The sequence below is a fragment of the Podarcis melisellensis genome (genome assembly GCF_964234715.1).
Source record: "Podarcis melisellensis genome assembly, chromosome: 6".
Taxonomy (NCBI): Eukaryota; Metazoa; Chordata; class Lepidosauria; order Squamata; family Lacertidae; genus Podarcis; species Podarcis melisellensis.
Window position 1 is genome coordinate 45,710,984 of NC_138538.1, and position 24,743 is coordinate 45,735,726.

At 42.7% G+C, this 24,743-nt stretch overlaps 1 protein-coding gene across 4 annotated transcripts in view; it reads left to right on the top strand.

Annotated features, from left to right (window-relative positions):
• Positions 1-825: 825 nt before the first annotated feature.
• Positions 826-24,743, top strand: part of LOC309372738 (bombesin receptor-activated protein C6orf89 homolog) — a 30,567-nt gene continuing 6,649 nt past the window's right edge. For 2 of the 4 annotated variants that reach the window (XR_014169652.1, XM_081916557.1), the window contains exons 1-7: positions 826-1,127; positions 4,524-4,730; positions 5,389-5,554; positions 21,522-21,667; positions 21,774-21,907; positions 23,923-24,049; positions 24,562-24,685. Coding sequence is in view for 3 of the 4 variants with exons in the window: in XM_081916557.1 (XP_081772683.1) it covers positions 1,068-1,127; positions 4,524-4,730; positions 5,389-5,554; positions 21,522-21,667; positions 21,774-21,907; positions 23,923-24,049; positions 24,562-24,685 (964 nt within the window). In the remaining variant the exon portion in view is untranslated. Of the gene's footprint in view, positions 1,128-1,468; positions 1,844-3,044; positions 3,406-4,523; positions 4,731-5,388; positions 5,555-21,521; positions 21,668-21,773; positions 21,908-23,922; positions 24,050-24,561; positions 24,686-24,743 lie in introns of those variants that run through there. The other 2 variants (XM_081916558.1, XM_081916559.1) reach the window with 2 other exon arrangements.

Genomic DNA, 24,743 nt, shown 5'->3' on the forward strand with positions numbered 1-24,743 from the left:
TAAGCCCCACTGAATTCAGCAGACTTAACCTCCACATACAGTACAGTGGTACCTTGGGTTAAGTACTTAATTCGTTCTGGAGGTCCGTTCTTAACCTGAAACTGTTCTTAACCTGAAGCACCACTTTAGCTAATGGGGCCTCCCGCTGCCACCGCGCTGCCGGAGCACTATTTCTGTTCTCATCCTGAAGCAAAGTTCTTAACCTGAGGCACTATTTCTGGGTTAGCGGAGTCTGTAACCTGAAGCATATGTAACCTGAAGCGTATGTAACCCGAGGTACCACTGTATTTTGCATTAGGTTTGGTCTCACAGAAGCCATCCTGGACGACATTCTTGTCAAGAAGACTAGTGCAAGCCTATTTGTGTCTGCTCAGAACTAAGCCCCCGCCCCCCCATGAGTTCAATGTAACTTCCTCCCAGATATCTACCTATCCATCTGGGACGAAGCCCCTTCATTCACACCCTAGACCCGTGCTTCCCAACGTGGGGCACACGCCCCACAGGGGGGCAATTTGATTTTTAAGGGGGCCAATTCGAGAATGAGTTATTAACAGTTAATGGTCTTTTAGGCTTCCTCCAATGAATAGGAGTTCACTTTTTGAATAATAAGAATTATATGTCAGAGGAGGGGGTGGGAATAAGGATTTTAGAGATGCTTAGAACGGAACCACTGCCCTAGACAGATGATGCCAGCCAGCATCCCGCTGCCAGTCACTGTGGAGCAAAACGGGCTCGGCGGGTTCTGACTCAGCTGAGTCCGCTTCCTCGGGCCGCAAGCCCCGCTGACCGCCAGGGTGCGGCCTTCCTCACGAGTAAAAGCCCACGTGACGGGGCTGCACCGCACAGCCGGAGGGCCGCTGACCACCAGCTGGCGACCATGGGCGGTGGCTTCTTGAACCGCGGCGAGCTAGAGCCCCTGTCCGGGGAGTTGGCGCGGCCGTGCAGGCGCCGCCGGGCGAGGCGAAAGTGCTGCGGGGAATCTGCGGCCTCGCTCCCGTTCCGCAGCCCGGAAGCAGGAAGCGGCAGGCCCAGCCCTCCTCCTCGCCTGCACGGGGAGCGTCGCTCCCATGCTCGCTGCGCTCCGCCTCTCCAGTCTGGTGGGAGCCACCCGGGCGGCGGTTCATGGGGTGAGGAGGCGCGTGGGCGAGGGAGGGCCGCTTTCAAGTGAAGGCGGGAGAAGCCTCTGGGTCGGGGTGGGGTCTCTTGGCCGCTTGATGGGGATGGGGGGGGGGTCCTCGTCGGGAGCCTGGGCATGACAGGGGAGAAGGGCAGCCCCAAAGGACTGTCCCAGGCCAGCTGCCCTCTTCGGAGGAGACCGGGGTGTGTGTGTGTGGGGGGGGGCAAAGGCCTCCATGCTCCTGTCAGTGGCCGGTGCTTCCCTCGCGCCCCACAGCTTGGAATGTCAGTGGCGGTCAGTGGGAGAGAAAAAAAGGGGTATTTTAAGGGGTAGCAGTAAGTTCCATAAATTGTGGTCCAGCGCTCCCTTAAGTGGGTTCTAACATGTATGGTGTTTCCCAATTAGCTAAGTATTTTGGATCCCCTGTTTTTCGAAAGCCAAGTCACAGAACCCCTCCTTTTGTAAATATTGATAACTCCAGGGTAGTTTTTGTTATATGAATGGTGCCACGGACCCCCTGGGTGGGTTACACGGATTCCCTGGGGTCTGCCGACTAGCAACTGGGAAGAACCACTGCCTAGCGGAAATCTGGAAGCTTGTGTTGGACATAAATAGGCCTGTGCTTTTGTCATTTGTGCATGTCGAGGATCATATTTCTTGCAGCTGGTGTTTACAATCTCACCAGTGTTACATAATCCCTGAAGGCGTATAGGGTTAGAATCTCAGGTATGTTGTTGATTTCATACAGGTGAATGAATGAATGCTAGAATGAGTTCCTGTGTCATTTATGCTGAGTCTTGTGAATGTTGGCAGTTTCATGAGACTTTTACAGTAAGTGATGAGGCTTTACCTCTTCATGCATATGCACATAAAGTAAAACAGGGCTGCATTATAGATTTGCAAAGTCAACCATGGAATGTAAATGCCCCATTTCAATTCAGACTCTGGAGTAGTGTCTCTAAGGCTTCAATCCTGGAAGCCAAACAGCGTGCCTTACTTCTGAGTAAACATGCATAGAAGTGTGCTGTTAAAACAAAACTGTTCTAACCTTTATGGGGTATTCTTACTTCTGAGTTATCTCTTTAAGTCTGAATTATCCCTTGGCTACAAAAATGTGAGACCAGAACAAATCTGAAGGTCATATTGCCCATCCCTCTCCATTGATGCAGCTCCTTATTCATTTAACAACGGTAGAGGTTAAAACGTGGTACATTAAAGAAGTTGACAGAAAGCAGTGTGTACATCTAGTGACTGAAATCTAGGTGGCTCAAGGGAGCCACAGATGATCTATAGTTTTCCTTTCTTTGCTACAGAGGGAATCTTAGGTTCTCAAACCAGTCTCACCTGGGAAAAGTTTGTTGCCCAAATCTAGATTCTAACTAGGCCCGTTGATGCAATCCTGTAAAACAGATTTAATATCTAGTTGAAAACATACTAACTGATGTATATGATGTATATACTACCTTATGTAAGACAATTATGTGAACATATATTTTAAAAATCACTTTGTAAAGCATTATCTGGAGGAAATTGACTTATAGCATGCCTGGATAGCTCAGGTGATTATAATGCCAAAGTTGCAGGTTCGATCCCTGTATGGGACAACTGCATTGCAGGGGGTTGGACTAGATGACCCTCAGGTTCCCTTCCTACGATTCTATAATTCTATGCCAGTTTCCTCATCTCCAACAAATTCAGAGGTTGATTTGACCCCAGCCCCTTGTTCCCGATGTAGATCTTTATTCTCCCATTGTTTCTGATGTAGATCTTCACTCACTCTTTCTTCCTTGGGGAGGGACACACACACACCATTTTGTGGTTTGCCTTAGGTGCCAAAATGTATTGGGCTGGCCCTGCATCTGCACACACTTCCTATTTTGGGGAGGAATTGTGCTGGGTGCTTTGTTCCCAGGGCTGGAACACTGAATCCAACACAGGATCAGGAATCGGGTCTGACTGTGTATGAAGATCAGAGCTGCTGTTGCCGCTTGTTTGTTGTGGAGTGTTGGATCTTACAAGGAAGTCAGAATTCTAAAGCACATCTTTTGCTGGGAAAATGCTATAAAAACAATAGTAATACAGCTATAAACCCGTTGCGTCCTCCTGTTGATACATAGCTCATTTTGGACTCTCTCTCTCTACTTAGAAATTAAGCATTTCTCCCGCCAGTACATGATTGCATAGAGTCATCATACAGCAAGACCTTGAGGGGTACTTCAGGAATGGCTTGACCCTCTACATATTTTCTCCTTTCAGTATCCTCTTGTCACATTTTTAGTTGTACGTGGGTGGGTTGGCCTTGATACTAAATTGTTGAGAGTTTCATAAATAACAGAGTACCCTTGCTGTAAAGAAATCGTGAATGAAAGGTTTGATAACTGAATGGTAGTTTTGTGCTAAAACAGATGTTTAACAAATGCTAAACTATAAGAAGGCTCAAAAGTTTACCTGTAAGTCTGCTTGTGTATGTTGTTCTTGCTCTCCCTTGACCAGAAATAGGTTTTGTGAGTCAGATCCTCATTTGTAAAAAGTGGACCTTTTGTGAAATAGCTTTTGTGCTGCCTTGAGAAAATAAAACTCCATTGTGTATACCATATTTACTCAAGTCTATTACGCCAGTGAATCTAACACACACCTGAATTTTCGCAATGTAATTTGGCCAAAAAAGGTGAGCATTAGATTTGAGTAAATACAGTGGTTTCTGTCTGTGAATGTATCTAATCCAGCATTCGCTATGGCATCCCATGTTTTCTTGGAAATTCACAAGCAGGGCATGAAGGCAACCACTTCCTATTAGGTGATATTCGTAGTTGTAGGACAAAGAGCCTAGCATGTTTGTAATGCCACAAGATTTTGTGGATTACAGTCCACTTCCTTAGATGTCTATGAAAGCTTTTACCATAATATGTTTGTGTACAGTTGCATCTAACTAAGACATTGCATGAGGAAAACAGTGAAACAGCTTCCACTGGTTTAATAGAAGTTCCTCTCCTTCTCCTACCCCCAGCTCCATCAGCTCTGGAGGGTTGGAGAACCCCCACCGTAGATGGAGGAGGGGGGGAGGAAAGAGCGAAGTTATATTGCATGAGTGACATTATTCCACTCGCACAGTGACTTCATCCCTCTCTGTGCCAATTCGTGCATTTTCAATGTAAACAACAATGATACTTTTATAGTAGTCATTATGTGTTTTACTTAGATGAGCAAACTAGCCCTATTTTAGAATGTTTAAAATCAAGGATCTGGGTGGAGTTTAATGAGCTATGTTAATGAGACCTCACAGCCAGCTTTGCAATTTTAACACAAAGAAACCTTGCTTAGATTAGGAATTTGCTGTCCTCTCCTATGATCTTCTTTGAGGCACTGGGATATCTTGTTTCTTAATGTTTTGAATTTTCCTTAATAGGATTTTTCACCAGAGGACATGGAGCTTTCTGCCAGCGAACTCAGCATTTATGATAAACTCTCGGAGACCATTGACTTAGTGAGGCAGACTGGTTATCAGTGTGGTATGTCTGAAAAGGCCATTGAGAAATTCATCAGGCAACTCTTGGAAAAAAATGAGCCCCAAAGGGGACCCCCACGCTACCCTCTTTTGATGGTACTCTATAAGGTAAAGCATTTGTGGATGATCTTGTATGTGTGCATGTCCTTATACAAAGTGGACCACAGTTTAAGGTCAACCTAATGGAGTGAAACCTAACGGCCAGAATATATCAAGCGAGATAAAGGCTTGAATCACTGCAATGCCTTTCATTACCATGCCTGGTGTCTGGCAGGAATGTTAGAAAGAACTGGCACACAGGGTCAAACTTTTGGTGCCTGGATGCCTGACCTAGTTTCGTTGCTGAAAGTTTGGCTGCATATTTTGGCCACTACTGTATTATTAAATGCACAGGGACCACATTATGCTACTGATGTATAGGCAAGAGCATGCACTGAGCAATAATGCACTGCACGTAACATCCCCTCATTGATAACCATATTCACTAGAGTATTTGAGCCTACATTCCTGCAACAGCTTTTGTCAGCAGGCAGTGACACTAAAGCAGGGATGGGGAAGGCCAATGGTCAGGGCTGATGGGAGCTGGAGTCCATCCACATCTGGAGGGCCCCAGGTTCCCCATCCTCGCTCTGTAACTTCATGTTGCAAGCTTTGGTGTCAAAGTGATGTAGCTCAGCAGATCATAACCTACATGATTACCTGAAAGGGACAGTTCTCACTCTGAACAAGTGCCTGTGACTAATCTAATGCTTGTCTTCTCTTGCAGGGCCTGGTTATGCTGGGGTTAGTTTTACTAACTGCGTACTTTATGATCCAGCCGCATACACTTTCGCCACCCGAAACGACGCTCTCCAGAACCTATGCATGGGGCTCCCTCATTAGTCATATCCGACTGCTGCCTTTACCAATTACCAAGAAGTATATGCTGGAGAGTAAGAGAGTTATTTGCATATTTACTTAACCATAACATTTGGGGTGCGTTGGTGGTAGCACACATGATGATATGCTAAGACAATACATGCTAGGGAAAAATATTCAGTAATGATGCCCCTACTTTTCATTGCAAAATAATACTGCTTTTTACAGGGAGCAAAATGAGTACTACCAAGGTCTATATGAGGTCTGCCTGGAGTAATCACTAATTAACTAATCAACATGCTCAAAGGCTTTGTTTTTGTGTTTACAACAAAGCTTAGCAAATTGCCTCCAGTGGGCATGTTCTGAGACATTACACTCTGCAGCATGGCAACCTGCTAGCATTTTTTTTTAATGTTCTAAAACTGGTTCCAAACCAGTCACAAATGAGGATAGGCAGAGCCTAACGTTGTGAAGGAAAGTTTAGAAAGCACAGGGAAGTTTGCTTATTGTTGGGAGAGCGGTTTAGTTTGTTCTGGATTTTTTGAGAGTGAAAACAAACCAGTTACCATTGGCCCCTTATTTAACAAACTCGTGCTTCATGAAATTGGCGCAGGATTGCACATACACACAGATTGTACAAGATAATGTGTTGCAAAAGGGAGGTTCTGGGAAGCCAAATCGGACAAGGTGAGGTTTTTCTCTGCTGCTATTAAGTCTCCTCCTAGCTTGAGCAGCTTGCCCCAGAGTGGAGTTTCCAGATTTTTGTTTTTCCTGGATGGCCTCTGGCTGCACAACTAACAGGTGCAGCTTTTCCTGGCATGCTTTACTTATCACACAGCTTTACATTTTTTGGAGGGCTGCCAGGAACAAAAATACTTTGGTAAATTTGTCCGCAGTTTAAACTGGACTCAGAAGGCTTGTATTCATTTTTTTAGCAGTTGCATCAGACTTTCACCCTTTACTGCCTCTCAGGATGCAGAGTTCCTGGCTTTACACCTCCTCTATCAAGCACATATCCACAAACGATATCACCAGTTATCATTTTTTGCTATTCTAATACATTTAAAAATGTTAAAATCTTTAAGAATTGTTGTATGTTTTCCTACTTGGCTAAATATTTAAATCACCCATTTAGTTGCGTTTGGAGTATTTCAACAATGTCCAAGCATATAGGAAGAGCCTGATCAGGATGCTGCTAATGGTAAAGTGACCATTAACTCTGGTATTACCTGTAAAAACTGCTTGCAACGTAATTCTGAGTCTTTCCACTAGCGCCCTAAAACATTCAAAGCAGCATTTGTACAGGATTACTCTGCGCTTAAGGTGGTGCTTTGAGTTCTGCATGGAACTTTGGTTCAAAGTTCAGGACCGGTAAATCTGATTTCAGCAGGTAGGCTATGAAAGGTAGTGGTGCAAATCTCTTCTGTTTATTTTTTGCGGTAGTGATTGAAATGTACACGTCAGGAAATGTAGCAATCTCGGTCTTTGTCAACAGAAATGAGGAAGCCCCTCCAAGGAAACTCGGAATGAGACTAGTGTTTTGTAGCTGAACTTAGTATTCAGCTGCTGCAGGAAGGTTTCAGAGCAGTTAACTCTGAGATAATAAACCACCAAGACATAGCATAAACCAGACATGGGTGCGGGCAGAACTGTCTAAATTGCAGAAAGGCTATCACAACTGTGCTGCCTTCTCGGGCAGATTTGTTTAAAAACCTTATCATGTCTAAATGTGTTGCTTTTTTTTGTTTTGTTAGCACTCAGTTGAAGGAAATTTTATTTCTGGGAAGCTTGGCACACAAATGGTTGTTTTTCCTTTGTGACAGTTGAGAATAAACAAGGGGTGGGTAAGGCAGAAGATAGATTGGAATGTATTACTATTACTACTACTACTACTACTACTACTACTACTATTTATTACCTGTCCTTCACCCTAGGGTCCCAGAGTGGGTTGCAATTAAAATATAACATTAATATTAAAACACATTATCACACAATATTAAAAACCAGTTTAAAATGGGTAGTTTTCTAGCTGATTGGCAGTGGATCAACAAAGACTATCTCCAAAATTATTTATTTTTAGCCATAGCAATAACAAAACAACCCCTTCCACCTAAATTAGGTTGTTGAAATAAGGAAAAGTTACCTGAATTTCTATGTGTGGAAGGATCATGAGCAGAGATCAGTACTGGTATTGAAACCAGTTCCTCAGCTCAGAATGCATATGTTGGCAAAAACCCATTCCTGCAGAAATAAACGAAATCACATCCTATTTTTGTAATTGGTCCCTAAATCTATTGAAGATGATTTCCTGAAATCTCACACTCCATTTAAAAAGGGTGTGTGTGTGTTTAACCTTTCCCCTTCCAATCATGTCTCCTTCAAAATCATACGGTCCAGCTGCTTCTACCTTTGCATAGATCAGGATGCATATTTGCAAGACTAAATAAGCATATGGAATCCCTTGGGTGGGGAGTTTTGACTGAAAAAAGGCCTAGCAGGGAAAGGCTAAGTACTCCCTATGCTGCTGCTGTGTTTGAAATTGTAGCCTCCCAATAGTACTTTTCATCAAAACAAACATAGAACATTGGTGTTTGGATACACACAATTTATATGTGATATGCAGTCTGCCACTCTCAAGTTTTAATCCTGGGCATAATCACTTCTAGGTAAGCTCTGATTTTGTACAATGAGACTTATACCCTAATAGGCATGCATAGGATTACAGACTGAATTGTTTCATGACTATTCTTACATGTACATAAGAGAGAGGATCCTTTTTTTGCTTAGATTTTCATACTGGGCTTCTACAGGTTAAAGCAATGGCTTTTCTAGCTCCCAATTATAATAGCTTATCTGATACTATTTGCATTCTATCAAAAGCAAATTGAAGGAATGCCATGGAACCTTGCCACCTCATTCTATTAAGTATCTCAAGGCCTCAAAGGAAGATGAGGGCTTTAAGTGTAGTGCAGCGGTACCTCAGGTTAAGTACTTAATTCGTTCCGGAGGCCCGTTCTTAACCTGAAACTGTTCTTAACCTGAAGCACCACTTTAGCTAATGGGCCCTCCTGCTGCCATCGCGCTGCTGCTGCACGATTTCTGTTCTCATCCTGAAGCAAAGTTCTTAACCCTCAGGTGCTATTTCTGGATTAGCAGAGTCTGTAACCTGAAGCATATGTAACCTGAAGCGTATGTAACCTGAGGTACCACTGTAATTGGATGGGTCTCCTGACATATTTTTAAAGGAAAGACTGATGGACTGTGTAGTCGCAGCTGTTCACTGCTCTCTGATTCTTTCTAGCTTGGGAACTGTCATAGTTTCAGGAATCCTACATTCTGCAAAATCTCCCATCTTAAATTTAGCTCACTGCCGTGCCCTTGCATTAGTTGGTTGATTAGGTCCAGCCATGTAAGTCACTTCCTGCAACTCTTAAGCTGGGAAATGATAAAAGGGAGTAAAGGCTGCTGCCATATCAACGTGTGTTTCATAATGTACAATGCAAAGAGCAAATGTAACTAAGCAGCTTTGGTGGGATGGAGAAGAATCCTGTTTAGAGGCTGACTCAAGCTAGATGTCAAGCATCTTTGAAGAGCTGCTGTTTATATTTTCTGTTGCAATATCACATCAGTACATAATGAAAATGATTAGACATTAAAGGAATTGCTTTGGTAGCTTGAATTAGCTGGCAAATGAAAAGAGGAGGGAGCTCTTTGAAGAGAATCGCTCTTGTTTGCGAAGGCTATTGACAGCGATGGAAAACTTCATCACTGTTGCAGTGCCCTGAAAGAGGAAAGTGTAGTGGGCACTTTATATTTCCTTTGCCTGGACTGATATGGTCACTGGAACTCAACGTTCTAGAAACCCTTTCTCCCCCACTTCCAAGAGACTAGATCTATCCTTCAATCACAGATTTAAATAATGAACTATATAATAATGTACTGGGTGAAACCCAAGATACGCAGGGCTATTTGGAGACATGATTACTCTTAGCGCTAGGATGTGGTCCAGTGGGAAGCCCTCCATTTGTTCTTGGCACAGAGAAGTATCTTTAAAATGATGGTAGTATGGAGCTAGGCCAACATTCATTCGTCCCACATTTCTAAATTCCTTTGACATACCAAATCCAAGACTAGAAATGATTATGTTCTTTGCCAGGCATTTCTGCTTCTCTGAAATTGTTTGTAAAAACAGGTCAGACTCTTGGGCTCAGTTTTGGCTGTTTGCAGAGGTGCATGATGTAAAGTGGTGGGCGAAATTCCAGCAGGTCACTTTTAAGCTGGCATATGAGCCACAACTGCCTTGTTAGTAATGAACTGCAACTGAGGTCTGAAATAATATGATTGGAAGAAGCAGTGAGGAGTCTTTCTACATTTCAGAACCCTTGAGCACTACCTCCAAGCCGTAAATTATGAACAAGGGTGCGGTTAGCAAAAATGGTTCATTTGGGAAGATTTGCAGCAACAATATCTATCTTTTTGGCTCTCCAGCTTAGCGTGAGACATGCTTGACTTCCATCCAACATTCAGGGCCCTCTCAGGCTAAATCATGTCTTGGATAGTTTCAGTTGAGTCTGCTATAGAGCATGCACAAAGATTTCCTTTGCAGATTAGTGTTCTTTCCCACCAGAAAATACTGATGCCTCTAGAATGTTGTCCGTTAACGTCAGCCCAGCTGCAGCATCCTTACACCATTATGAACTGAACTGTAACTGATGCCCCAGGGCTCTGAATCTCATTGTAAACATCTCATTTTATTATAATCTGAGGCCTAATAACAGGCACATGTGTTGGTACACATTTTTTAAGGTCCAGGCTGGCTTTGTACAGATGGGTGGTGCAAGTTCTTTTTAAACAATGACTTTATCTTGGCTATTCAGTAGTTGAACTGTTTGTTTGACATTTATTATAGCAAACCAGCTCCATGTTATTTTGGGAATCTGGAAAGTGGAAAACTCTTTTGCATTTTTTTGCATTTAGGCTAGCATGATATATATATATATATCTGGCCACAAAAGATGGGTTTGTTGTGGGGGTGAACTGTTGGGGTTCACCCAGTGGCAAATAAGGTTTGCCATTCAAAGCTTAGTGTTGAGCACATTCTAAGAGAGCTAGCTATTTTTTTAAAAATTCTTGAGCACTGCATTGTATAACGTGTTAAATTATTCTTTCAAGTTCACTAGACGTGCAGAATTGGGTATTTTAACGTACTGCTATTTGAAAACCTGTTTCCAACTCTTAGATATAGAAACTAGCTATGAAAATGTTTGCTTTTATTCCTTGGTAACCCAAAGCAATTGAAAGAGGTATTAACATGATTTCCCAGGGGATCAAGGAATGGGGCTTCTATTCCATCTCCATTCCTACCACTGTCTCCCACAGCATAGAAGTGTGCAGGATACCCTTGTCTTTGCATTCTTTGCATTCTTTTCTTTGAAAACATTGGGATTGAGGGGAGGCCAAAGAAAGTGCAGATTTAGGAGATGGAGTAAATGAAATAAGTAGTAATTCATTTATTTTGGACAAAAGGTTGATATTTGAATGTGAGGGCACGTAGTCCTGGTGGTAATTCCACCTTGGTGGTGTTCAGCTTTGCAAAGTTGTGAAGAAGCAGTTTCTTCCTTGCTTCAGGATTGGTATGCTTATTATGTAAAACATGGTAGAGTGATGTGTCCCCTTCTTTCTCCCTCTCTCCATGCATTTACTGAGCATGTGCATTTCATAAAAAAATCAGTTTTGACATCTGGTTTCCACTGAACCATGACTGTTGTTCCAGCTGGGGTAATCTGAGGATGACAACACTAGAACTCTTGTGGCTTGAAATTTGAGGTTTTTTTAAATTGTGCATTTCTTTTTAATTCAATTCAAATGTTTGAGTTTTTCTGTTCATGCTGAAGCCCAGTTTCCAAGTTTTTATCTCCAATCTTAAACGCTAAAACTTCCCCCACAAAAAATGGAAGTTATGATTTTGAAGTCACTGTTGAATACACATAGCACAAGACGCTTTGAATCCTTGCCACAAAATTGACTTTGGTAATTAATGGCTATAACACTTAATATCCCTGTAAGGTGGTCATAACAGGAGCACCTTTCAGCTCTTTCTGCTGAGTCATGATATTCTTAGAACCTCTGGTGACAGATAGAAATAAGAGAGGAGGATGACAGATGAGGTCTCCCCCTTTCAGTTATACTGTGACTGTGGCTAAGCTAGAAACTGGGAGGTGGGGGACAGACCTGTATCAGTTCAGTGCTTCAAAGCGCAATCCGCTATTAATTGGAGGTTAAGTACAATTAAGCTTACTCCAAGAGAAGTGTGCATAGGATTGTTTTCTTAACCTCCCCAGTCTTTTACTCTCAAATGTGAAGGACTCGTACTATCCAGGTCTCTGCAAGTTAGTTTTGGTGACTTTCAGATGCAAAATTGAGTCTCGCTATGTTTCCCCCCCCAATGTCTAAATGAAGTCAGAGCTTGTGCTGCTACTTTTAAATGAATCAAAATAATGGTTTGCTTTCCCTGACTAAACCTATTATTAGTTTTATTCCAATATACATATTTATCCTTGCAGAAAAAAACAAGTCTGTTGCAATGAGTAGCTTTATATTTTACCGCCACTGTTTCTCTCTTTCCTTGTAGAGTGCTAAGTTGTAAGACAGAGCAGCAATAGCAACGAGGGTAGCAATTGTGAGTATTGTATGGCCATGTTTTGAGATTGAGGATGTCTGCTAAGCAGGGAAAAATCACTTCTGCTTGGAGTAATCTTGGCTGCTGCAGAGCATGGTGCAACTGGTGGGGTTTTTTTTGGCTAGTGCAGGTTATTAATGGTTTATGCTCTAAAGGATCTTAGCTTCATTTTGAATGTGTGCACCTGCATAAATCCAAAGGAGGCAGCCACATTGCCTGTAGTGATCTCATCTGTTAGTGGAGATTTTTACTCTTCCTGAATCAAATAAATAATTTGGCACAGGATAGCCCAGTACAGGCATGACACTTCTACCTAGTCATGCCAAGAAATGGTGCAGCCTGTTACCAAAGCTATGCAGGGCGGATGCATGTTACAGATTTTGCGGGTTGGATAATCAAAGTGTGAGCCAACCCTTGGAGACCATGTGGCGTTGCTGAGCTTACTCAGCTCCTGATGTGCAAAAACGTTCTAAACGTGATGTTACTTGAGTTTATTTGTAGTATGATTTAGCCTATATGGCATGAAAGATAAATATTTTTTTTAAAAAATGAATGTATGATATCAGTGTAACCACACACGCTATTCACCTAAGATTTATGGACAAAATGTCTAGTTCTGGTTTGTCTGTCCAGTTTCTATATAATTCTGGGGAAAGTTCTTCACACGCTTGAGGATCAAAAGGCCAACTTTAGATACACACAGTGGGCTGTACATGCCAGAGAATTTTTTGAACATTTTGAAACATAGCCACTTTTGCTATATCTCAAACTGCTTTTGAAACTCTCTTTAAATTTCGAAAGCAATTTGGCATGTATCACAGGGCGCTGTTATTTGCGTATTGTTGGTCTAAAATCCCCTTTGGGGACTAGCTTGTCTGGGCTAGTTGGTTGGTTTTCAGATATTTACATCCCACACATAGGCGGACCCCTGTGGTGGGTAGAAAAGAATATTTAAAACACAACAATAAGGGAGCAGCACCTTCAGACCAGCACAGCTTAAAACCACATAGACAGCCAAAAACAAAACCAGTGACAAGAGCCAACTTGGAAATAGGAAGGGGTGGAGGGGACAACAATTCCAGCTCTGTGTGCCAAAGGCACATTGAAATGAAACAGTCAACTAGGCCTTGAAATGTCAACCAAAGAAGCCTCCCAGGACAGAAAGTTCCCCTTCCTGGGGACAATAACTATAAAGTCTCTGACTTGCATACCCAGCAGCTGCACGTCTGTCAGTGGTGGTGGAGCAGTATCTCCATTGAAGACCTAAGCACGTAAGAGATGACGATCCTTTAAATAAACAAAGACAATGACAAACATTTTGGAGCTTGAAAACGGACTGGATGCTCCAAAAAGCCACCACCAACAAATTTATTTATATCCCTCCTTTTCCCCTGACGGTGCTTAAGATTTGATAAATTTAAACTAGCTACATATATAAAATCTATTAAAACCATACCAATAATTACAAAACAGCACAGCGCCAGCCCTTTAATTAAAAGCAGTCTGTTCCCAGTCAGAACATGTTTGGGCTAGTTGGTTAGTCCTTACTTTTGAGTGTTTTGCAGTTAACCAGCCAACCTAGGAGGTGTGATAGGTCCATCTTCTCCAGGAAAGGGCCCAGCCAGTGGCCAGTTGTGAGTTCTCTGGATCTAGACTGTTGTGTCTTAACTTCCCGACTCCCTTAGCTCTTTGGGGTCCATCTTTCCTATCAAATTAGCTTCTTAGCATGCCAAAAGTTGTTACTGCGTGTGAAGTGATTTGAAGTGACTGAAAGATTAAAATGGTGATTATATGGATTAAAAAAAAAAGTGCCTGGTGGTTTGTATGGATAGCCAAGAGAAACAGTTGGTAATGATACAGTACTCTGACCTCAGGTCTGAGTGACAGGCTGACTCCCATATGAAGTTGCTGAGCCTCTAAGGAGAGATGCAGAAACTGCTCCTGTCTACACTTCTGGTCAGTAGGGGGAAAACAGCAACACAATTGTGATGCTCAGTGCAGTAGTGAGAAGAACCAGGGAGGAGCGAAGTGTCTGTGAGCTCCTCTCCAAGAGCATGTACATTTATGCTGAGCTAGGGTTTGGCTTAATGTGACGTGTGAACCTGGCCAAAGTGGGACTCTGCTGTCTAATGAGGATCAAAATATCCTCTTTGGTGTTTTGGCACAGAAATATACTGCTTAGTAACAGCACAACACAATCTTCCTCCTTTAGTGGATTTTAAATGATGTGGGTCTCCGTATTCCCTGCCAGATAAATGCAGAATTGCGTTATTTCAGCTTCGCTATCTCTTTGTCATGGCAACAGCAGCTCATTTTTAATAACTTCTATGTTAGTCGAAACAAAATAAAAAAATTCCTTCCAGTAGCATCTTAGAGACCAACTAAGTTTGTTATTAGTGTGAGCTTTCATGTGCATGCACGCTTCTATGTTAGTCTCAGCTTTGCAAAGCTCTTGTGTGTGCCTGGTGTCTTTAAACTGGCAGGCGAAAATATACACATCACTGCAAGTTACATGAATTAAGTGTTGGAAATAGCCTGCCTATTTTTAAGAGTTGAGAAGGAGAGCCTTCCCAGATATGTGGTATCTTAAGCTGCTTGTTTCAAGGATCTATGTTGCATTCTTGGTGGGGATGCGATCCTACTGGTGAGATCCTGTATGCATATTTGTAGGCCCACTGCTTGTACAGTCATACCTCGGGTTGAAGTCGCTTCAGCTTAAGACTTTTTGGGTTGTGCTCTGCGGCGACCCGGAAGTAACGGGGGACCGTTACTTACGGGTTTCACCACTCACACATGCGCAGACACTCAAAATGATGTCACGCGCGTGCGTGGAAGCAGCAGATCGCAACCCGCAGACGTGGGTTGCGTTCGCTTCAGGATCGGAAAGGATCCCGTTCACATCCAGAGGTACCACTGTAGTTGCAAACGGGATTGCTCTCAGAATTCAGACTTGTGAAAGTAGGGACTGGTGGGGGGACACATCTAGAACTGGGTGCTGGCCCTGGAATCAAGCACAAATGCTCTTGAAACCTTAACCGACATGTTTTAACTACAGCATTCCAGCTTGAATATTCTTTTTTGAGAATTTAGAAACTGGCTATGCTACAAACGGATCGAGGCCTGCTACACTTAAAGGTCAAATACACCTTGAGTGTGCCCACAGACAGACTGATAATCTCAAAGGAATGCAGAGGAGTATAACTGAAGGTAGTAGAGGAGAGAAGACTACTACGTCAAGCTCCAGTTCAGTCCTCTTCTACACTCCTGTGTTTGCATTGCCTCTGCTCTTTGCTCAGTCTGTTATTCTTCCATGTCACCCTTCAGTCTCTCTCCAAATCCAGGCTAGCCTGCTGCCCTCCCTCCCTTTTCCCACTGCACTTTTTATGCAAGTCACACACTTTCTGGTGTACAAAGGAACACCCTCAACAATAAATCTCAGATTGATTAAACAAATTTTTTTAAGCCCACTTGGAATACTTGAGTGGGTTATTCATGGCAAACAAAAACCTCCTGAATCATGCAATTGAGAATGCAAATACCCAGAATTGGCTGCAAAGATAAATTGGGCTCTGTTTGGTAGATGTGATTAATGCACAGCCGTACAGATTGCTCTGTGCTTCTATATCTTGCGATGCTAAACATCTCAGTCTTTCAAACTGGGTAAACCTCCTGAAATGGCTTCAGAGACTTTAAAGGCATCAGAAGCATTTTAACGGTCCTCCTTTTCCATGAATTTTGTATTGTCTTCTGTTAGGATGTACTGAAGGAAATCAAAGGAAGCATTGTTGATTGCTTGTTACAGAAGTTGATCCTTAAGATCAGGAGTGGGGATCCCCAGGCCTAGGGCCAATGCAGCAGCTCCCTGCCTCTCTGTCTATTGGGAAGCCATCCCTCTGGCTAATAATATTACCGACCCTGATTTGTGTCTTTCCTGAGTGCATTTGCTTGGCTAGAATGTGCCCTTGAACTCTGATAATGCTTTTAGGATAGAGAGGAGTGTGCAAGTGTGTGTAGAACCTAGCCTATTGTACAAAAGAAAAATTCAAATTAATTGCTCTGTCCCTTTTTACCTCTGGCCGCACCCACCAATACCATGTGGCCCCCTGAAGGGCTATCATTTGCAACCTCTTTTTCTTGATTCTTTCTGCCCCATTGGGCAGAGATTTTCTGTAATTTAGCCTCTGTGCAGTTGGGAGGTGCACATTGAAGCAGTTGTTCTTGCTTACTAAAACATCAAGAATTTGTATGCGTGCTTAAGAATACAATGTCGTTATCAAGTATCTTTTTAAGAAGGCTCTGATGCAAGTTTTCCAGTAACAAACAAGTCATATTGTGATCTTTCTAGAACACATCCCAGAGGTAACACATGAAACACAGCATTCAGTCAGATACTGCAAGCTTTCCTGTGATCCTTGGATGAAGGGTGGTACAGAAATTTGATAAATAATGATGATAATGAACAAGCCATAAAGAATTAACCACTGTGGTTTCTTCTGTCTCTTGAGAGAATCCCTTTCTCAAAAGTGTAATGATGAAAAAACTCCCCTATTTTCTTCTCCTGAGATGTCATTCTGTGTAACATGATTACAGTTACCTATATGCAAAAGGAGGGGAGAGACCCTGGTGGGAAATAAGCCACCATCTCTTCATTTCCCCCCAATAAGGGGTCATATGCTAACCATCACTTCCAAGCTACAACAACAAAAAGTCTAACCAATAAAAGACAAAGCCTTACTTATCTTGTTGTATTATACGGTATTGTAAAATGACCATTTAAGCTAAGTCTCTCTAATCAAAGGAGATTGATTGAAATCCTTAAATAAGAGACACGGGGAATGATTAATGGACTTCAATGTCTGTACACTAATGCGCAAAGCATGGGAAATAAACAAGATGAGCTTGAGCTCTTGGTACAGCAAACTAAATATGACATAATAGGCATCACTGAAACCTGGTGGGATAAGTCCCACGATTAGAATGTAATAATGGAGGGATACAATCTATTTCAGAGAAACAGACCAGACAAGAAAGGAGGAGGAGTGGCGTTATATGTCAGGGATGTGTATACCTGTGAAGAGATCCAAGATTTAGAACCTCAAAGCCAAAGTGAGAGCATTTGGGTCAAAATTAAGGGAGAGAAGAATAATAGTGACCTCATTGTGGGAGTTTACTATAGATCCCCAAGCCAAACGGAGGACATAGATGATGCCTTCTTGGAACAGATGGCCAAGCATGCAAAAGGAAGGGAGATAGTAGTAATGGGGGACTTCAATTACCCGGATATTTGTTGGATGTCAGACTCAGCCAAGAGCATAAGGTCAAACAGATTCCTCACTGGCCTTGCAGACAACTTCATTGTCCAGAAAGTGGGAGAAGCAACAAGAGGAACATCCATTTTAGATCTGTTCCTAACCAATGTTGATGACCTGGTTAGTGGGGTAGAAGTGGAAGGATCATTAAGCGCAAGTGATCATGCTCTTCTGAAGTTTACTATACAGCGGAAAGGAGCAGCCAAGCATACTAGGACTCAATTTCTTGACTTTAAGCAAGCCGACTTCATAAAACTTAGGGAAGTGCTGGGTGAGATCCCATGGACAGTAATACTAAAAGGAAAGGGAGTTCATGATGGCTGGGAGTTTGTTAAGAGGGAGATAGTAAAAGCACAACTTCAGGCAATACCAATGAGACGGAAACATGGAAGGTGCCTAAAGAAGCCAGGGTGACTATCTAAAGAACTTTTAACTGAGTTAAGATTAAAAAAGGATGTGTACAAAAAATGGAAAAGGGGGGAAACCACCAAAGAGGAATTCAAACAAATAGCCAGCACGTGTAGACACAAAGTCAGAAAAGCTAAAGCACAGAATGAACTCAGGCTTGCTAGAGAGGTTAAAAGCAACAAAAAAGGCTTCTATGGGTGTTCGTAGCAAAAGGAAGAACAAAGAAACAGTGGGGTCACTCAGAGGAGAAGATGGTGAAATGCAAACAGGGGACACAGAAAGGGCTGAACTCCTCAATGCCTTCTTTGCCTCAGTCTTCTCTGATAAAGAAAACAATGCCCGACCTGAAGAATTTGGAGCAAATGATTCAGCAGAGGAAACACAGCCCAGAATAACTAAGGAAGATAGTACAAGAATACTTGGCTAGTTTAGATGTATTCAAGTCTCCAGGGCCAGATCAACTGCATCCAAGAGTATTAAAAGAACTGGCAGATGTGATCTCAGAACCACTGGCAGTCATCTTTGAGAATTCCTGGAGAACAGGTGAAGTCCCGGCAGACTGGAGGAGGGCAAATGTTGTCCCTATTTTCAAAAAGCGGAAAAGAGAGGACCCAAATAATTACCGCCCAGTCAGTCTGACATCAATACCAGGTAAGATTCTGGAGCAGATCATTAAGCAAACAGTCTGTGAGCACCTAGAAAGGAATGCTGTGATCACCAATAGTCAGCATGGATTTCTGAAAAATAAGTCATGTCAGACTAACCTGATCTCGTTTTTTGACTGAATTACAACCCTGGTAGATGAAGGGAACGCAGTGGATGTAGCCTACCTTGATTTCACAAGGCATTTGACAAGGTGCCCATGATATTCTTGTAAAGAAGCTGGTAAAATGCGGTCTTGACTATGCTACCACTCAGTGGATTTGTAACTGGCTGACTGACCAAACCCAAAGGGTGCTCATCAATGGTTCCTCTTCATCCTGGAGAAGAGTGACTAGTGGGGTGCCACAGGGTTCTGCCTTGGGCCCGGTCTTATTCAACATCTTTATCAACGACTTGGATGATGGACTCAAGGGCATCCTGATCAAATTTGCAGATGACACCAAACTGGGAGGGGTGGCTAACACCCCAGAGGACAGGATCACACTTCAAAACGACCTTGACAGACTAGAGAACTGGGCCCAAACAAACAAGATGAATTTTAACAGGGAGAAATGTAAAGTATTGCACTTGGGCAAAAAAAAAAATGAGAGGCACAAATACAAGATGGGTGACACCTGGCTTGAGAGCAGTACATGTGAAAAGGATCTAGGAGTCTTGGTTGATCACAAACTTGACATGAGCCAACAGTGTGACGCGGCAGCTAAAAAAGCCAATGCAATTCTGGGCTGCATCAATAGGAGTATAGCATCTAGATCAAGGGAAGTAATAGTGCCACTGTATTCTGTTCTGGTCAGACCTCACCTGGAGTACTGTGTCCAGTTCTGGGCACCACAGTTCAAGAAGGACACTGACAAACTGGAACGTGTCCAGAGGAGGGCAACCAAAATGGTCAAAGGCCTGGAAACGATGCCTTATGAGGAACGGCTAAGGGAGCTGGGCATGTTTAGCCTGGAGAAGAGGAGGTTAAGGGGTGATATGATAGCCATGTTCAAATATATAAAAGGATGTCACCTAGAGGAGGGAGAAAGGTTGTTTTCTGCTGCTCCAGAGAAGCGGACACGGAGCAATGGATCCAAACTACAAGAAAGAAGATTCCACCTAAACATTAGGAAGAACTTCCTGACAGTAAGAGCTGTTTGACAGTGGAATTTGCTGCCAAGGAGTGTGGTGGAGTCTCCTTCTTTGGAGGTCTTTAAGCAGAGGCTTGACAACCATATGTCAGGAGTGCTGTGATGGTGTTTCCTGCTTGGCGGGGGGTTGGACTCGATGGCCCTTGTGGTCTCTTCCAACTCTATGATTCTATGATTCTATTATACGATTCCCCAAAGGGAGTGCTGAAATTTGATTTCCATTGAGGCCAGGCAAATTGCTTATGCTCTGTTTTTCCTATTAAAATTAGAAACAGAATGCCTGATCCTCAAATATAATTTGCCCGTAACTTAAATCACACGCTCCTGTTACATAAGAATGCTAGACGAGCCCTGTTGGATCAGACCAAAGGCCCATCTTCCCAGTGTCCTTTTCCCCACAGTGGCGAGCCAGATGCCTATGGGAAGCCTGCTGGCAGGACCATATCGTGACAGTCCTTTCTCTGCTTGTGATTCCCAGCAACTGGTGGTACTTAGAGGCATATAGCCTTGGATACTGGAGGTAGTACACAGCCATCATAGCTAGTGGTCAATGATAGCCTTATTTGCTGTGAATTTGTCTAAGCACCTTTTAAGCTATCAGTTTGGTAGCCTTTACTGTATCTTCTGGTAGTGAATTCCAGAGTCTGAACTATGTGCTTTGTGAATAAGTTCTTCCTCCTGTCTATCCTGATTCTTCCATCCTTCAGCTTCACTAGATTACTCCAGCTTCTAGTGTGATGAGAGAGAGGGAGAAAGAAAGAAAGGCTTTTCTCTATCTACTTCCTTCACAACATGCATACTTTTATGTTGTATGATATCACCCCCTTACTTGCATTTTTCTAAACTAAAAAAGTCCAAATGTTGGATGATAATTCTGGTTGCCCTTTTCTGAAACTTTTCCAGCCCTGTGATAAAAGTATTTTAGATGCCTCACACCATAGGTTTGTCAATATTGCAATGCTCTCAATTTTTTTTTTATTTGCAGTCCTTTTAACATGGAGTTTGCTTTTTTCACAGCTGCCATTTTCACTGAGGTTTCATTTCTGGTCAGATCAGACCCTATTGGCATATATGTGAAGACAGGGATTAATTGCACTAGTGTGCAACAATTACACTTGCTTACATTTGCCATTTTAATGCCCGTTCACCCAGTTGGAAAATATCATTTTGGATCTGCTCACAATTCCTTTTTGTTTGTGCTACCCTGAACAATTTGGTGTCACCAGCAAACTTGGCCACCTCACTGCTCACCCCTAACTTTAGGTTGTTTATGAAGAAGTTAAAAAGCACAGGGTTAAGCAGGGGTTTTTTTTTCTAGAAAAAGAGGTGGTAGAACTTGTTGACCTATTTTAAGGGGGAATACCCCCCCCCCCCAAAGTTGTTGAGCTTTATCAACAACTTTATCAAAAGCTTTTTGGCAGTCCAAGTACACAATATCTACTGAATCTCTCCTATCCATATGATTGCTGACACTGTTAGATAGCACTCCAAGGTTAGTTACATGGAATTTACCTTTGTGGAAGCCATGCTAGTCCTTTATTAGGAAGAACCACTTACTACATTTGAGTAGCAAGTATGTATCCCTCTTAATGATGTACTTAATGTTATGCATTGCCATCTGGGGGTGTTCCGGGGGGGGGCGCTCATTCTGAGACAGAACTGTGAAATGCACCACTTGTTTGCTCTCGAATGGGGCGACAGGTGTTGCCCATATCAAGTTTAAAGATTCTTTTTCAATGAATTATCTCATGATAGTCCATGGCAATGACAAGTGTAATGTTTGGAAACTGTTTCTGTTTGCTTAAGTGAAATCTTGGGGCTCACAAACCACTTATATCCTTTTGCTTCAAAGAGTGTCAAGACTGGTGGGGCTTGGATTGTAGACAGAATGTGTCTCAGACTGCCAACTGCTCCTGCTCCGTGAAGAACCTTGTGGCTGCTGCTGACCTAGGGCAGCTATCAGAAAAACTACTGCAAACTCAGCCTCTCTTCATCAAGGTAACTTCACAGCGTGGGATGCCTGTCAGAATGTGGTCTGCTCCTTGGTTGTACGAGAAAACACAACTCATAAAAATACCATTCCATCTCCTCTCTTTTTCACAAGACAGGACAGTATCGGTCTTATGCTGAAATGAAGCATTTTCAGTCTCTGTACCCTGGATTGACAGATTTCATCATACTGGAGGAATCAGCTGAGAGATGGAGCAGTCATCCAGGGCAAGGAGTTCACATTTTCTGGTGAGTTTGAGCTATTCACTGAAGTTGTAGACACACACTTTCTTGAACTCGACCCAAGTGAACTTTCTGGGATGTGTCTTCCAAAAGGCTGGGTGGGTGGCTGGCTGACTGGTGAAGAACACTAGAAAGGATGATATGGATTTGCTGTTTTTGTAGCTGTCTTATTCTAATATGTAATGTATCATCTTAACCCAAATGGAAAATTGGTCTCAATTTTATTTCCTTTATAGATTTATTACACTTATAACCCCACCTTTCCTTCAAGGAGCTTAAGGTAGTGTACGTAAGTTCTCCTTGCCATTTTATCACAACAACCCTGTGAGGTAGGTTAGGCTGAAAATGAGTGACTGGCCAAGGTCACCCAGTGAGCTTCATGGCTGAGTGGGGATTTGAACCCTGGTCTCCTAGGTCCTAGTCAGACACTCTAACCACTACACCAGACCAGCAATCAAATTTATAATGTGGCATTTTGGCACATGTGCCTTGGGATTCTGAGAGGGCCTTTTGTGGTAGGATTCCTTAAGCATTTAAAAATACCAGCAGATTTCTTTCCAAACATGTTTTGACGGAAAGTTTGGTGTGTGTGTTGCGGAGGTGAAATACACAGAAAAATACAATGGAGTTGAGATGTGAAACTCAACAAAACCATTTTGGTTTCCCCAGTCAAATTCTGCCTCTTAGATGCCTGTATATTCCCCCAAATGCAGGGGCAGCAGAGGTCCAGTTCACATTGTGCAGGTTACAGACTTTGCAGAAGCCTCTAGTGCATGCAAGTGGTGCCACCAATACATGCCGCTACTTACAGGCCTTTAAAAAGGCCAACTACAGCACTGAGTAACTAATGGATTCAGAGAAGCCCATATTTGGCTGGAATTTGTTCAACCCCCATAATTTCTGCAGAAATCTCTCCCTACCCCTGCAATTTAGAGTATTTTATTCCAAAAAATGCTGGGTGCTGGTTTTGCCAATTCTTGTTTAAAATGTTGTCTAACAGCCCCATACATTCAGGTTACAGACTCCACTAACCCAGAAATAGTGCCTCGGGTTAAGAACTTTGCTTCAGGATGAGAACAGAAATTGCGTGGCGGTGCGGTGGCAGAGGGAGGCCCCATTAGCTAAAGTCGTACCTCAGGTTAAGAACGATTTCAGGTTAAGAACGGACCTCCAGAACAAATTAAGTTCTTAACCTGAGGTACCAGTGGACTGAATTGCTCCAGTGTTGAGTATGTGTGTGAGAGAGAATAAAGGGCTCTTCAGTTGCTTGGAGACAAATTCTCAAAGGCAACAACATCACCTAAGTCACTTTATTTAAGCTGCTCACTTCAGAGGCTGCTGCTCAGAGGTTGCCTAAGAAACTAGCATGCAGCAACAACTTAAGGCTACAATCTTAAACTGAAGCGAATGTGTGCATAGATACAGGACCTAAAGATTTTAGGCTTTGAGTCATATTTGGACACTTCGTAATTGTGGGACACGGTGTTGTCTCTCATTCAGTGCTGTTCTTACTTTATGAACTTGTGCTAGACAGTTTGGGTGCAGAATATCAAGCTGTGAATCATGACGGATCCCCACACTGGGATTTCTAAAATGCGTCCCTGCCCTCCCTTTTCTTGGAATGGTGAATAGGCTAGGATTCCCAAACTCTTTCCCATGTGGTTTTAGTTAATGTTTGACTAGGTGACGCCTTCCTTTATTTCCCTTCATCAGCATTTTATTAAATGAACTTGACATTTAAATATATATATATATATTGTTGTTGCATCAGCCTCTTTGTTCCCTGAGCATATTGTTTTCTTGGGAGGTGATAGGTGATCTGAACTCATCCCAAGGAGTCCCTGTCTCTAGTTCAAGCTCTGGGAAAATCACATTCTTATGCTTTCCCCCGCTTTTTGGTCACTTTTGCAAAATGGAGGCAATAATAGTGATTCAGGATGACAGAGGTGGATATCTTTTGAAGGGACTTGGCAGCAATGTAAGATGCTAAGCACAGTCTGGTTCTCTAAAATGCCCCGTAGGCAAAATCCTCTGAATAAAACTCGGATTCTGCAGGAGATTTTCCCCATCTTCTCTTCACTGCTGCTTCCAAAGACTATTTCTCTGAAAAGCTGTTTTCTCATCCACAACTCAAGACTTCAAGATAAGGTGAGCATTTTAATGCTTCTTGAAATATTTTTTGTGCTGCTTCTCTGAAAGTTCAAAGCAGTTTACATCACAATAAAATGCACACCAAGAACCCAAAAATGAAAGAAAAAAGGCACCTAAACACCAGCAGAAAATGGTTCCCCAGACAATGGCAGGGTCCCCTTTCTTTGGGGGGAATGCATGCACAATTTTCTGCAGTTGTCCCAATGTGCCGTATGCTTAGCAGTCTCAGATAAATGGTGGTGGTGATCATTACTTGTCCAAAGTTCTCCCCAAGAGTATAAGTGCACATGTAGGTTGTGGCAGTAGCATTGAGCACCTAGTCTATTCTAAAAGGCAAAGTGCTTCAGATGGTAGTTATGGGAAACGGCTATGTGGTAGTCAGCTCTTCTGCATCTTTGTGTCACCTGGGTTAATTCGGCAGGGAAATGTTCCTTCATTCTCTTGCTTTCCAATAAAGCTCTGAAAGGGCATGGGATAATTTGAAGCTTCTTCATCTTCATATTTTTCAGACATACAGACTGCAGAGCACCTTTGTGGTTGGAAGTGGTCAGCTTACCTTGAATGTTATCCCTTCTCCGTTGTGCAGAGAACATTGCAAAACAGTGATAGTGGAGCTGGAAGCCGGGGATATTGGTAAATACAAATACAGATGATGTGACACTGCAGCAAATGTTGCATTCTGGGAGCTGTT